This window comes from Aulostomus chinensis, chromosome 21 (genome assembly GCF_037954235.1).
Source record: "Aulostomus chinensis isolate RoL2024-O1b breed Wild chromosome 21, RoL_Achi_v1.0, whole genome shotgun sequence".
In the NCBI taxonomy this organism is placed as follows: domain Eukaryota; kingdom Metazoa; phylum Chordata; class Actinopteri; order Syngnathiformes; family Aulostomidae; genus Aulostomus; species Aulostomus chinensis.
The window spans coordinates 14,670,406-14,685,000 of record NC_141340.1 but is presented as its reverse complement, the minus strand read 5'-3'; the positions used below and the strand labels follow the sequence as shown (position 1 = coordinate 14,685,000).

The window sequence follows — 14,595 nt, the reverse complement described above, 5'->3', positions numbered from 1 at the left end:
CTGTGCAAGCAGCTTCTCAGCTTCTGCTCGTCTCTCCCCTCTCTTCTCCAGCTGCAGCAGGGAGGAAATCCAATGTCAAAGACACGCGGCGCATGCATAGATTACAACTAATAACCAATGAGCCATTTTTAATCAAGGGGCAGGAGAAAATGTTACAGACTTTAGAATTTTCACAAGTTAACACTGGTGACAGATTGGTGAAGATCAGTCGTCAGAAATCGATGTTACAGTTCTGACCTCAGGGTGCGGCTGGCATGACAACCACACCTAGCATGTCCATACCACACAGCAGTGCCAAAAAATGAACACAAGTCATGGAAGTGATTACCATTCCTGCAATGGCAGCATGTAGGTATGATGGTTATAATCAGAAACACTGACCTCCGCTGACTTAAGCTGTGGGGGTTTGCCATCAAACACGTACACAGGTTTGATGCCATGTTCCAGCATGCGGATTGTCCTGTAGAACATTCCCATCAGGTGGCTGGAGGAAACGCAAGCCAATTCAAGTCAGATCTTCTGCCTACATGAGTGCTAGCTAGCTGCTTTTATGTTTGTTTGTTTTCTGCATAGTGACGTCTGACCTTGTTGTCTCTCCATCCTCATTCTGCAGCACGTTACCATCCTGTCGCACAGCAATCAGGAACTGGTAAATGCACATCGAGGCATCTATCGCGATTTTCCTGCCTGCAAGAGTTAGCGTGTTATCTATGGCGTTCAAATGAGCAGAGGTCACAACAATTACATCCACAGCCTGGGTTTTCATATGAATACTGAACGCTTCACTTACCAAAGTAGTTCTTGATGTCTTGCTCTTTGATGGCACCGGGTGCCTGATCTGCGATCAGCTTGGCGAGTCCGTGTATTCCCATTGTTATGTGCTCGAGCTGAGATTTGTATCAGCGGAGTCTAATAAACAGTTAAGCAAGATCAGCGACTTCGTTCTCCTCTCATATAAACACACGCTGGCGTCCAGACGCGGGGAATGATACAGGACTAGTTTACATGGTTAAGTGCTGATGACAATGTCAAATGCATGCTCATAATCATAGCGTTATACATGGCATATAATGTCATGTTAATTTAAAGTGGAAAGATCTGCATGTAATCGTCTGGGGACGGGGGAATACAGAACCAGATGCTGGATGCAACGTGTGCCGGCAGGTTGGTTAGCTTACTGTGCCGCAAAGAGACGCGTCAGAGTAGCATAGCTGCAGGTAAAGTTAGCTAGCCAGGCCTTAACCTTATGAGCGGACGACATCTACTGATACCTCTAACCTGCCATGTGGAACTGAGCCAGAGCATTTAGGCGTTCACCACGTACTCACCCGTGAGCTGTTAGCAAGAATACCTTAACTACGGTTTGTGCACTTGCGCCCGAGTCTCTGGCGCCGGGATATACGTCCGTTTCGCGGGAAATCAAATGGCAGACATTACTAATCAAGTTACCGAGCAGTGCGTCGCCAGAGGCATAGGCGAATAGCGTATCGATATTTCATGTTTGACTAGTGTGGGCTGATTTTAAGGAGGAAGTATTGGGCCGGATTCGAATAGTCCCTATTGACTCCTATCCCTATCCACTATCCCTTGACCGCGATGGAAAACGTGGTTGGGTCGGTCAGGAGGAGTCAGAAGGAGATGGTGCTGAGAGAATCCCACCACACTTTCACTCGCCAGCGTCATGAAGTGATGGTCGTGTGTCTCAAGAAACTACAATTTTCTGTAAATTGACTACGGTACGCACTAATTCAATTTTTCACCTTGTCTGTAGTGCAAGTGTAACTTAATGCCCCGAGGTGGAATATTAAAGACAAGCTGTCAGTCATAATTGTAACATTGTGAGTGTTTGCTCACACACCTTTATAAAATGCTTGGAAGCAGGTTTTGGGTTGCTGTACTTGCATTTGTGGAGATAGTATTTTGCTAATATAATGAACAAATTTATAATAAAATCTACATCTTCATTTCTTTGTCTTCTGAAAAAAAAAAAAACAGAATATTTTCCCATTTTAAAGTGAAGTTTTTTTGTAGAGCCGTCCAACAATAAATCTGCTGAAGTCCTTCCAAAACGTGGAGTGTGAGCAGATCCAGAAGAGGTGCGGAATCGTCTCCGGGTGGTTTCCACAGAAAGAACAGTTCACATCAATGTCCCTTTGAAACTTCGTCATGGTTTCCAGGATGATATTTGTGCATTATTTGGAATGAGACTTCTTTTATCTTGTTTGTTACAAGAAATTTGTTGGGAATCGTCCCTACTCTTTTCCAATTCATATCACTTACAAAAGACTTCCAGTAAGAAACCACACATGGAATAGATACAAATTCTCCCTGTAGTAAAGTAGGAATATTCCTATTATTCTTTTGGCAGTTTGTCAGACACATTTTCACTATTTCTGTCTCTACAAGATTGGAGGGAGGAACAGGTCTACATTTGTCTCCTCCATGTCGGCGAAGATACTGAAACTGTCTCCTATGCTCCAGGAGCTACACTAGGAGGCACCGCACCTCCTTCCCTGTGAATTCGACAGCACTCATCATGGCGGCCACGGAGAAACTTCCGGGTCAGGTCGCTCGGATAGGACCCTTCCTCGACGCAACTGACTGTTCGGACGCACCCTTGGATTGGTTCGCAGATCTTAGAGGAAATCCGGTCATTGCAAAAATATTAAAGTCGCTGCAGCAGACGGGGCCAAAGCGGTAGTTTTGTTGGCATTAAAGCAGGAGTATAAACCATGGTAATGTAACGGTGGCCGTGAGGTGCAACTTTAACAACCTGGGACGTCGGAGGTGTGTTTTAGTTTCTCCGCCCACTCCCGGAAAACTCAATCGAGCCGTCGATATATTTATTTTTAAGGTGACGTGGAGTCGGTCCCCGTCTAATACACCGTTTCTGGTGTCTGTAGGAGGAACCCGCTTGGCAGTATGAATATGGATTAATGTAAGATAAATCGGGACGTCTCCTTGAGGATTTCCAGAATGATTCGTTGCAAATCCATACATTGAGCTCCTCCATCAACGCCTACGGGAGCAGAGAGGAGACCGTCGGGGCCTGGAGACCGAGGAATCCGGCCAACAGACTGGTTTTGTTGGATTTTGGCACATACCGGAGCATCGAGACTGAAGTGACAGCAGTGACACAGGTAGGGCAGATTTGGATAACTTCTTGTCTCTAGTTATTTGCAGCCATATTTGGGTACTCCAAATCTGAATGCACATTTGTGAGGACCGTCATTAGTCCGTTTTTTTCTCTCCCCCTTCCACTAAAATTACGTTAGGAAGACAAACAGGATGCCACTTGACCTTGATATGACGGCCTGAAATTGAAATAATCGATGAAAGAAGTCACTTGATGTTTTTGCTTTCAAAATCTACATCTGCCTTAAATTACATTCAAATACAAGACGGGGCCAAAGCTCATTGAATTAAGTTTTAAGGCTTTGTTGTAAACGCACAGTGGGACACAGGAGTTGTTGTTGCTGTTGTTTTTAATTGAGATACAACGTTTGGGATTAATACCAAACAGGAGCTACGGTGAGGAGCACGGGTAACCTTTCCCGGCAAGTACACACCATCTTTTCATGTCAACACAAATCTGCTGCCTGCACAGCGTTCAGACCTCGAGTGAAAGATTAATCCAGCATGATAAAAAAGTTTTTTGTCTCTTTTATTTTATTACATTCCCCTCGCTGCCATACATACACCATATTTCAATATATGTGGGGTTTATTTATTACTTGTGAATGCATAAATCTGTATGTTACTGTTTTGACAAGTTTTATGGGCACACGCAAAATAAAAAACGGATAGGGTGATGAATTCTGAGTCCAAACCACCATTCGTGACAAAAATGATGAGAAATTTAAAAAAAATGGCGTTGATCTGTCAGACACAAGATACCCCAGACATCATTATAAGTTCCCCTCTCACATTTTGTTTACTGGATGATTCAGGTTTTCCTTATCACAGGGGGAGAGGGGATTTGCTTCAAAAATAGTTGTGATGCCAGAAATCCCACCTCTCAGATTTTCAAAGACCACGGAGACCACGTACCCCTTTCATCACTGAGCGTTTCACGGAGCTGAAACATCCAACGTACATTTTTTTTAACCTAAATAGGACTTTAATTTGGTTTCACAAAATGAAAAGAGGTCATTTAACCGCCCCCCCCCCCACCCCGGCTTTATGAAACTGATGAAATACATTGTAATTCATGGAAGTTAAACCAAACCCTTCTCAAATCTGTTCCTTCTTAGTCCGATGTTACATCAAATTCTTCATTCGCCTCTACTCAGTGTCTAGATTATCAGCTGTCTCCTCCTCATTTTTGGAAGTGAGAGGTGCGAACTACATGAGCTGATGACACCGGCCGTCTTTGCCACAGGGGCCATGCCGTGCGGAATAGGACACCTGCCAGGTGGCTGTCAGAAGATGATGGGCCTGCATTGCGTCTGGATCCTGTGCCTTTTCTCAGGCTGGGCTGTGGGCTACAAACAGGGGGACAATGTGACTCTCTATGTCAACAAAGTTGGGCCGTACCATAACCCCCAGGAGACGTATCACTACTACACCCTCCCAGTTTGCAGGCCAGAGAAGGTCAGTCATTGTTCTGCTTTCTTTTCTTTTTTTTTTAACTATCTAGTAGAGGAACTATTCGTCATGTTGAATGCAGATGCTAGAAGACAGATAAGAGTGAATAATTTTACTTTAAGAAATCGAGCTCTGTCGGGCTGGGCGTTAAAATGGGGATCTCGTTTGAATCTTTCTTTATTTGGAGCCGTGCAAAGTATTTTTTTATGACCACCTGCTGGTTAATGTGACGTAGCGCTGCAGTACAAACGGCAGCATGGGTTAAAAAATAGGAATGGTCACGTTTATCTTGGCATAACCGCGTGTTCATCTGTTTTTGGTGTGCTTGTTTGGCTCTAAAATTAATTAAATTAAGGTGAGTTGTCACAATGTTGTTGGCTCTGCGACCAAATACAATAAAACACCAACCACGCAGCAAAGAAATGAGACGTTGCCAATTCTGTTTTTGATTTTCACGTCCAGGTAACATTATTATCTTTTCCCAGTCTACCTGCGGTTTGTGCCAACTCTCTGCACTGACTCATGTTGTAAATATTTCTCTGCAGGTGCATCACAAGTCCCTGAGCCTGGGAGAGGTGCTGGACGGTGACAGGATGGCGCAGTCTTTGTATCACATTCGCTTCAGAGAGAACATAGAGAAGAAAACTCTCTGTCAGCTTACGCTTTCAGAGCAACAGGTATTCACTTAGACTCGTCAAACATAGTTATCGCAGCCAAAACTATTACTAAAATGTCTGACATGTGACCTGACATGACACTGGAGATCAGAACAGGAAAAGGCACAGTTGTTTTTTTTTAACCTTTCGGCACTGCAGCACCCCGGGGCAACATAGAGAACATGGAAGAGAGACTGATGGTGCCGTGACAGCCTTCCCTGAGCTGCACGACTCTGTCCTGAGGACGTACATACATGTAATAGGCATGCATGATTTATTGCTGCTGTTGTCAGGAGCTCTTTTCAGGTGTGTTATAGTTGACGAGAAGTGTCACACGAATGAGTTTCATACTGAAACGTACACACCATCAAAAAGTGCTGCAGTGCCTTGTTTGACTTGCTTTAAATGAGCCCAGTACAATGTACAGAAAAATAACGTGCTGCTAGAGGTTAAAGTTGCAGAGCATCGTAGATTTCCAGGTCACCAGTCCATCACAGGACCAACACATAGAGACAGACAACCATTCACACTCACAGTCACACCTACGGTCAATTCAGAGTATCAATCAGCCTCGTCCCCTCTTGATGTCTTTGGACTGTGGGAGGAAGCTGGAGTACCAGAGAGAACCCACACAGGAACAGGGAGAACATGCAGACTCCACACAGAAAGATCCTGTGCTGGAGCCAGGACTTGAACCTGGAACCTTCTTGCTGTGAGGTGACAGTGCTGACCACTGCACCACCGTGCCGCCCCTGCATCATAGATTTATTTTAAATAAATATTTTTATCATGCCCACAACACCAAGAGCAGACTTACTAACGCTGAATTTCATTCAACTGGTTTCATGCTAAAAAGTCTGCTGCCACTTTCACATATGACTAAGGTGTGTTTGTGTGTGTGTGTGTGTGTGTGTGTGTGTGTGTGTGTGTGTGTGTGTGTGTGTGTGTGTGTGTTTTAGGTGGACCAGCTTCGAGAAGCCATTGAGGAGCTCTACTACTTTGAATTTGTCCTGGATGACATTCCGATCTGGGGGTTTGTGGGATACATAGAGGAAAGCGGCTTCCTGCCTCACAGCCACAAGGTGAACCTCCTCCTCGTTGTAGGAGTTCCTCGGATCATTTAGGACTGTGACTGTCAACCCTTACCTGTGGGAGTGCTCATTTCTCCTCTCCTCCATCAGGTGGGTTTGTGGACTCACCTCGACTTCAACATAGAGTACAACAGCAACTCAGTCATCTTCGCCAATGTCACCGTGAGGGACGTCAAACCCGTTCCATTGGAGGAGGGTGCAGGTGCTGCAGTTGGCGGAGTCGGGGTGGGCGGAGGAAGTCTGACGGTCACTCACACCTACAGCGTGCACTGGTTCGAGTCCAGTCTACCTCACTCCCGCAGAGCTGAGCGCCTGCGAGACTATTCCTTCTTCCCCAAAACCCTGGAGATCCACTGGCTGTCCATCATCAACTCGCTGGTGCTGGTGGTGCTGCTGCTCGGCTTCGTCATCATCATCCTCATGCGGGTGCTGAAGAACGACTTTGCCAGGTCAGTTGAAAAAGCAGCTCCTAAATTAGAACAAAGATACCTGACAAATGTAGTTATTTAAAAAAAAACAAAATTAAGGCACTGTTGCATTTTCTTGTTTTCCTGAATGTCAGGCGGCTGGTAAAATGGATTCCGGATTTTTTTTTTTTTTTTCCTCTCCTGCAGGTACAACGTGGAAGAGGAGGGGGGCTGTGAGGACCTGGACCAAGGAGACAATGGCTGGAAGATCATACACACAGATGTCTTCAGGTTTCCTCCCTACAAAAGCCTGCTGTGTGCCGTGCTGGGAGTGGGGGCTCAGTTCCTTACCCTTGCCACAGGTGCTTATTTATTCTTGGTGTCGTACAAAGACACACACACGCACACACACGGCTCTGTTGCACTAAGTCTTTGTGTTCTACTGTATATTAAACACATGCAGATGAAGTTTGATCTGCCTCATCTTCGCTGTAGGGATCATCTTTATGGCATTACTGGGAATGTTCAATGTGCACCGCCACGGCGCCATTAACTCGGCAGCTATCGTCCTGTACGCCCTGACCAGCTGTGTGTCCGGTTACGTCTCGTGCAGCTTCTACACACAAATCAACGGCCAGCGCTGGGTATGGAACATCATCCTCACCTCATCGCTCTTCTCTGGTGAGTCCCACGCTTCTCGCTCCCACTGAGTCAAGGAGCAAAGCTTCTTTTACTCTTCCAAAAGCTCGATGCAGAATTATTATTTACACAGCTGTGGATTCAAGTAATCCCTCCCAGTAGAATGATAATTATTTAAACCAAATTACTTCTAACCCTCCACCCTTCTTCTGTAAATTTACTTTTCCTCTTTTTCCTCTTAAATTCACAGTTTTCTGCTCATTCCTGCAATTGAAATAATTGCATCAAAACCGCCCCGATAGGTTCGATAAAACATATGTGGGAGGAAAAGGGAGTGAATAAAATAGCGTTTATTCCACAGTAGTAGGCAAGTTATGGTCTTCTTCAGTGTCCAGTTTCATGGTCGTGCTGTCAAACAATCAAATAATTTAGAATAACTTCAATATTTTTTTTGCAGGATTCCTCTTTCAAAACAGATCTCATATGATTATTTATTCATAAATGTAGTTGTAACATAGCACTTCTGATTGAGGAAGAGCTGTCACTTTTTTATGTGCACCGCGACCCCTGGTGGGCTGAGAAGGCACTGCAGGTGGGCTGTGGAGTTTCGGTACAAAAAAATAACATTCCGGTCAATTTTTGGAGGAAAATCATATTTGTTATTAAATATTTCATTAATATTGTGTTTGAATGAGTGATTTTTATGATTATGAAATATTCTGTAATATTTAAATAATTAAAATACTGAACTTCATTTTTAGTCTAATGGGATTAATCCAGGATAATCCACTCGGATACTGCAAGGCTATTCTGTTCTTGATCTATTCAGCTGTAAAATAGTCACAGCTTTCATACTTTTACGCTTCATTTAAATAAAGAGTGTATAATAATTTCATTATCTTTATAGAAGTAACGCAACACTCTTTGTTGTCTCCATCTGATTTATCCCTCCAGCACCTCTCTTCCTTACATGGAGCGTTGTGAACTCAATCCACTGGTGGAGCGGCTCCACCCAGGCCCTGCCGGCCACCACCGTGCTCCTCCTCCTGGGTGCCTGGGTGCTGGTGGGCTTCCCCCTAACTGTCATTGGCGGCATCGTTGGGAAGAACCGAGCGGGGAGCTTTCAGGCTCCTTGTCGCACCCGTAACATCGCCCGTCAGATCCCCCAACAGCCCTGGTACAAGCACACGGTGGTGCACATGGCCATTGGTGGCTTCCTGCCGTTCAGGTGAGCTGCTTCAGGTCCTGAAAAGATGTGAGTCAGCGTTTCCGTTCCAGTTGTAAAGGTGGAGGGTAGGGGCAGATGGAGGGCCCTCGTCCTACTTCACGTGATAGTTTAATATTACATTGAATCATCACATCTGTTGGAATGCCTTGATTTTAACAACCAACTCCCATATCTGTGCTTCTCATCACCCGTCAGTGCCATCTCCGTGGAGCTGTACTACATCTTTGCCACCGTTTGGGGGAGAGAGCACTACACCCTCTACGGCATCCTCCTGTGCGTCTTCGCCATCCTCATCTCAGTGGGGGCCTGCATCTCTGTGGCCCTCACCTACTTCCTGTTGTCTGGCGAGGACTACCGCTGGTGGTGGCGGAGCGTGCTGAGCACCGGTTCCACGGGCCTCTTCATCTTCGTCTACTCTGTTTTCTACTACAGGAACCGATCATCTATGAGCGGCCTGGTGCAAAGCACGGAGTTCTTCGGTTACTCCCTGCTCACGGCGCTGGTCTTCTCTTTGATGCTGGGCAGCGTGTCGTTCTGGGCCTCCCTGGCTTTTATCCGCTACATCTACCGTAGCCTCAAGATGGACTAGGCACGCTAACGTGCAGACACGCATTCAGCTCGACCCACATTTCCTCATAACAGACATGGACAATCTTCATTCTCCTCTCTTGCTTTTCTCAGTCATAAACCTCCTGAGGGGTAAAAAGAGGAGAAACAGGGGCCTTTACTTTTGTTCTACGTGAGCTGCTGATCGGTGCTCTGATTGGACTGACAGATGAAGGAGGGGTTGGGGAACACGCATTTTAGGATAAAACGGAATTTTACACTACAAAGGGATGACCGTGTCACATCGGGAGTGAGTGGTTAACATGAAGGATGGAAGAAGAGCGAATGGGTTTGTAACATTTTAAGACGCGGGGCGTCGTTTTGCGCCGATCCCTGGTGACATTCAAGTCCTCATTTCCTGCGGTAAACACCGAACCCTCAGACAACTCATACTGTAGTTTTGATGGATTATGCAGCATTGCAAGACTTGCAATATATCCCCTTGTTGCAGCCTAATCGCATTATATTAGAGAAACTGTTCTGCACCGGCTCTGCAGTGGATTAGAGAGATGACGCCTTGTTGAGTGTAAAGATATTGCATAACATTGGTGATGGGTGCAATATTGCCATTGTATTCTTGGATCACCATTTACTGTGATTTTGATGTAAATACTCTTTTCAATAAAATACCTTTTAATAGAAATACGGGCACTTTTTTCACACCGGCGTCGTGAAAGTTTTGCTGGGTGGATTTAAAAAGAAAGGAAACATTTGAAGACCAGGACAAAGGAGCTTTCCCTGTTCCAATGAAAGTCAAGACAAGTTTTAAGTTGCAACATGAACATGTAATTGTAAAAAAAAAAAAAAAAAAAAACATTGAATGTGTGCCGACTATCTGTACTTTTCTGTTCAAAAAAAAATCTAAAAAAGGTAAAAATGCAATACAAAGAATGCATCAGTTTGAGCTTTTTGGTATCGAAGTATAAAAGAACAAATCAACATACATTAAATAGTTGAGTATAAAAAAATAGAACTTGAGAATAAAAGTAAAATATATTTGAACAGGAGTATGAACAAGGCATATGTACATCCAGCTCAACCAAAATCCACTCAGCTACTGTCGGGAAGTATTAAGAACGTGGCTTCAGTGTTAACGGGTACTACTGACTGCAGTGGGGCACCATGGCTGGGTTTATGGAGCCGTGGCCGTTGGTGGCCTCTCCATCTTTGCAGTCGAAGACGGCGTCAGGCTCAGTGGTGGGAGCTGAGTTGAAAGCACTTGTGTTGAATTCATAGTGGTTGGTGCCTTGAGGGACGGACCAGCTAGCTGCCTGGGGTCGGGTAGGCAATGCAGCCTGGGGTGAGCTGGGGGGCCAGGACGGATAACCAGCAGATCCAGCAGCACTGCCCATAGCAGCCAGGTAGAAGGCCAGGTTCTGAGGAGCAGTCTTCTTCAAGGCTGCCTCCATCATGTGATGATTGTATTGCTCTTTACGCTGGGCTCTGGAATCTTGGTACTGAAAGACAGGCAGGGGTAGGGTCAGTATTGCAAAACACATCAACCTTGCAGAAGTGTTGCGTCTCGCCTTTAAGACCTTAACCGTACTGTGGTTAAGTCTCCATAATGGTCGCTTTTCTCTATGTCCACGCCACAGTCTCTCTGTTACAAGAAAACAGGACATCCGGGCTGAACAACTATGGAGGAACACAAACCCCCAAACCTCAAAAACCAGCATTAAAGCAGCAAGAATGAACTGAAAGAAAATCAACCGTTTTATATTATGATTCTTTAAAAACTCTCTCTTTTACTGTCATTTATGACAAAATTAAGTCCTTGGCTTGCAGACTACTTGAAAGGGTTTACGTACAGGAGGAATGTGGTTGTGAATGTTGGGGAAGATGCCCCCACGGACTGGGCTGTCCTTGTTGGCAGTGAAGCGCTCAGACACCCAATTGGTGTCCTTCTGGTGTCTCCTCAACTTCATCCTTCGATTTTGAAACCATGTCTTCACCTTTAAACGAAAAATAAAGCCACATTCAAATAAGGAACGAGTTCAAGGTGAAAAATACACAATTTTTTTTTCATTGACGCCATCAGTCTGAAAAAACAAAACAAAAAAAACCATTCACCTGTTTGTATGTAAGCCCTGTAAGTTCTGCTAGGTTCTTCATTTCAGCAGGGGTGAGGTACCGCTGCACACTGAAGCGCTGAACAAGAGTATTCATCTGGGTCTCTGAGAAGGCGGCACGGACCTTTGCTTTAGGGTTCTCAGTGGCAGCAGTAGTGCTCTGCTTCTTTGGGGTAGGTACAGGACTCGGTACCGAGATATTGTTAGTAGTGCTCTTGGTCCCTACATCAACAAATGGGAGCGGTTCTCCCATCAGGGAGCTTGAAACATCCTCGATGGTGTCAGGGCTGCTGCTTGCCTCCTCATCCAGGTCCTTCTTTGGCCAGGTGTCAGGGTCTGCCTGTGATACCATTCCTTCTCTGCTCCCAAAACTCCATGAATCTGAGGGGGGGGGGGGGGGGTGCAGCGGTCAGAATTAATACAAGAAAAATTAAGGTGAAGGTGAAGAAAGACATACGAATTTTTCAATTAAAAGGATGTTTGCACTTCTGCGGGGGTTCTGCCATATGGTCTCATTTCCTGTCGCGAGATGTCAGCTGAGCGTTTCATAGCGGGATATTTGAAATCCTCTTCACACCACAATGGTGTACAAATGTCCACTTTGGGGTCTACCTTTACAACTTAACAATATTGTGCATCTGGTGTACATTTCTGGTTCCAAGACACTACTTCCCGGGCTTTCTTTCCTACCTAGACGTAGTTAGCACTTCGCTAAGTGTGATGCTAGCTTGGACAGTGCTGCATTTACGTACCTGGGGAGGCGTGCGCCTCCGAGTCGCTTGTTGAGTCGCTCCCGGCCCGCCTAGTATCATTAGCCCGAGTATCATAGTCTACTCGGTGTGGTCCGGCCAGGAGAAGCCGGCCTGCCTGGCCATCACCGAGATAGACAAGGCCGGAGCCTTGGTAGTGACAATGGCCGTTCATGACATGCTGCTCGGGGCTTCGAGGCGGGGATTCCTCGAGTGTCCTGGCGGTGGCCGCGTAGTACACCTGAGTCACCCCTGGGTTGTAGTTGCTCAAATCCGTGACCGTGGCTTCCCCCCAGCCGGTCATGTTGCCGTGGTTTTGCTCGGGTCCGGGTTGGTACACGAGGCCGTAAGCGTAGGCATGGTAAGAGGGGTTGTAGTTGTAGCCTATTTGCGTCTTCCACTCTGCCATTTTTCAGGCAGGTTCCGTTGGAGAAATTTAAAAACGCAAAAACAACAAAAAAAAAAAACGAACAAACAGAAAGGCTAAAATTGGTAGCAGTACGCGAGAATTTTTTTAAATGCCGAAACCTAAATTTAAATTTAAAAAAAAACGGCAGGCCCCTCAGAACACGTTACATTTACTTTCAAACAAATTGCGCCCAACTCCTCCGAGGCCGTTTATAACGAGGCGTGTGGCTGCGAGCAGGGAGGGAGGCGGGCGAGGGTCTCAGCCAATCGCTTTGACCCTTACATCACCCGCAGCACCCCCCCCCCCCCCTCTCTCTACAGACGACCGAGGTTTATTCTCTGTCTTCACAATTCGGAAAAAGTTTCTTAAAAAGTTTTTAAAAAAAAGACGTGGAAAATGAAAATAAAATCACTCAAGCAAAATATCTGAATAAGCCATCAACAGAGTAAAATGTGTGAGTGGAAATTTTATTTTTCCTTTATACATCATTTTATCAGGCAGTAGGGTTTTTATGTTGCGCATTTACAAACCTCAAAATTCGACTCCGTGTGGAAAAAAAACACTGTCACAGAAACCAGAATTACTTCATGACAAGGCGTTATTTTGCCAATCAGAAACTATCCATAAATAACCCAGATTATTCAAAACCACGGGGAGGGAAAATAAATGAACATGTTTATGTGGAAAAGGACATGAAGTTTCTTAAATACTGCAGTGTCATTTGAAGTTTTACTGTCACCACATTCATGCACCAAAAAACCTTGGTTTAATATGTGAACGTTGTTTTGTAATCTCATCGAATCTCATGATATTTGGAGTTACAAATTTTAAAAAAAAACCACTGACACCAGAAGGACCTACTTTATTTTCAGGCCTCCTCCTGCAAGGGTTCAAGGTTTAAGGGGGGTTGACATCAATGGAGGCTGCCTCTCTCTGCATTGTGCAGAGGACATATCACTCAGAATGTGTTTACATTTGATGACGATTTATCACACCTGAGTTCTCCAATGGCGAACCACTGCACATGTAGTAGGCGACCAGCAGACTGGCCTTCGTCTCGACAAGCTCTTTAATCAGTCCACGCAGATTTAGTTGGCATTTGAACCCAGATCAGATGTAGATCATTGCGGGTAGTCCAGTTAGTTTGAGGTGTTCGGAGGAGGGTACATTCAGCTCCTGTTGAGCCATCAAGTTGTTGTTGTGCCACGTCCACGTAGACACTGCTCACAGCTCAGGCTTACGTAGTCAGACAATTCCACATCCCCCACCCTGGGGTGAATTTGACATGTTCATTCAAGCTCTTTGTACCGACATTTGCAATCCTTTTCACAAAGATGAATTAGATTATACTGGGTGTCACGATCCAAGCGGCTGTTTGTCTTCCCTCTCAGTGGCTGCATTGACGTGCTAATAGATCAGTTAGTGGTGACATGATGTGCTACTGATGGGCTCATCAGCACTTCGACTGATCTCTGACTGAACTCGGAGCGTTCAGTTGATCTTGAATTGACCAAGACATGCAAGGAGGGAGGGGGTTACAGCGCAGGTGGGGGTGGGTGAGCAGGTGTGGTGTGCATGAGCATTGAGATTTCAGACTGGCCTTACACTTACTGGCCGTGCTTTTAGGGTGCAGTGTGAAATGGCACAACTTCTGTTTAAAGGTTCTTTTAGTGACGGAAGTCTTACAGTTGTACACCTCTGTTGTTTTGATACCTTAAACACTTTTTGTACGTGAAACCGATGCTGTACAAAGATGATCTGTGTCTTTCCGCACTCTGAACACAGATGAGGCTCTGAAGATGTGTTTTCGATAATGGCTGTTTTTGTTGTGAGGTGTGAGACAATCAGGTTCTCCATTGTTGTCCTAGCAGCATGCTAATGAACTCTCGTTTGGCCACATTCTCCCGCACAAAGATCCAGTTGGTCCATCTGACCTCAGTCGGTTTCTTCTTTGGTTTTAACAATATCTTTTCACTGTGTTTCGATTAAAAAAAATGTGGATTTTACATTTTGGCTTGTGACAGTCCGATGGGACTCTTGGAAGCAGCTCTCAAAACTCTCTTCTTATAACTTACAGGTCTTTGTAAAAGTATTGATACCACATTGCAAACTATCACTATGTAGAAATGCACAGGTGAAAATATGGATGCATTA

General features: G+C 45.2%; 3 protein-coding genes across 6 annotated transcripts in view; 1 reads left to right on the top strand and 2 right to left on the bottom strand.

Moving 5' to 3' along the window:
* The window catches only part of fen1 (flap structure-specific endonuclease 1), a 5,231-nt gene extending 3,756 nt beyond the window's left edge, over positions 1 to 1,475 (bottom strand). Inside the window, exons 1-5 of one of the 2 annotated variants that reach the window (XM_086191082.1) lie at positions 1,329 to 1,475; positions 791 to 909; positions 585 to 687; positions 382 to 484; positions 1 to 51 (exon numbers count right to left, since the gene is read on the bottom strand). The exon at positions 1 to 51 is cut by the window's left edge and continues 13 nt beyond it. In XM_086191082.1, coding sequence (XP_086047208.1) covers positions 1 to 51; positions 382 to 484; positions 585 to 687; positions 791 to 872 — 339 coding nt within the window. In that variant the 5' untranslated portion in view covers positions 873 to 909; positions 1,329 to 1,475. Of the gene's footprint in view, positions 52 to 381; positions 485 to 584; positions 688 to 790; positions 910 to 1,178; positions 1,299 to 1,328 lie in introns of those variants that run through there. The other variant, XM_086191084.1, reaches the window with a different exon arrangement.
* A 98-nt stretch (positions 1,476 to 1,573) lies between these two features.
* On the top strand, positions 1,574 to 10,267 carry tm9sf1 (transmembrane 9 superfamily member 1). 3 transcript variants are annotated; one of them, XM_086191078.1, is made up of 12 exons: positions 1,574 to 1,736; positions 2,032 to 2,096; positions 2,482 to 2,787; positions 2,904 to 3,140; positions 4,293 to 4,593; positions 5,133 to 5,264; positions 6,203 to 6,325; positions 6,425 to 6,783; positions 6,949 to 7,103; positions 7,237 to 7,422; positions 8,335 to 8,608; positions 8,804 to 10,267. In XM_086191078.1, the coding sequence occupies exons 5-12, from the start codon at positions 4,357 to 4,359 to the stop codon at positions 9,195 to 9,197; spliced, it is 1,860 nt and encodes a 619-aa protein (XP_086047204.1). In that variant the 5' UTR covers positions 1,574 to 1,736; positions 2,032 to 2,096; positions 2,482 to 2,787; positions 2,904 to 3,140; positions 4,293 to 4,356; the 3' UTR covers positions 9,198 to 10,267. The 3 variants fall into 3 exon arrangements, with proteins under 3 accessions (XP_086047204.1, XP_086047205.1, XP_086047206.1); XM_086191079.1 differs by lacking the exon at positions 2,482 to 2,787; XM_086191080.1 differs by having other exon boundaries at positions 1,575 to 1,736; positions 2,482 to 3,140; positions 4,382 to 4,593; positions 8,804 to 10,262.
* Positions 10,189 to 12,674, bottom strand: nanog (nanog homeobox). The gene is made up of 4 exons (XM_086191081.1): positions 12,036 to 12,674; positions 11,285 to 11,664; positions 11,023 to 11,166; positions 10,189 to 10,671 (listed from the first exon to the last, which is right to left on the bottom strand). The coding sequence occupies exons 1-4, from the start codon at positions 12,439 to 12,441 to the stop codon at positions 10,315 to 10,317; spliced, it is 1,287 nt and encodes a 428-aa protein (XP_086047207.1). The 5' UTR covers positions 12,442 to 12,674; the 3' UTR covers positions 10,189 to 10,314.
* Between the last annotated feature and the right edge of the window lie 1,921 nt (positions 12,675 to 14,595).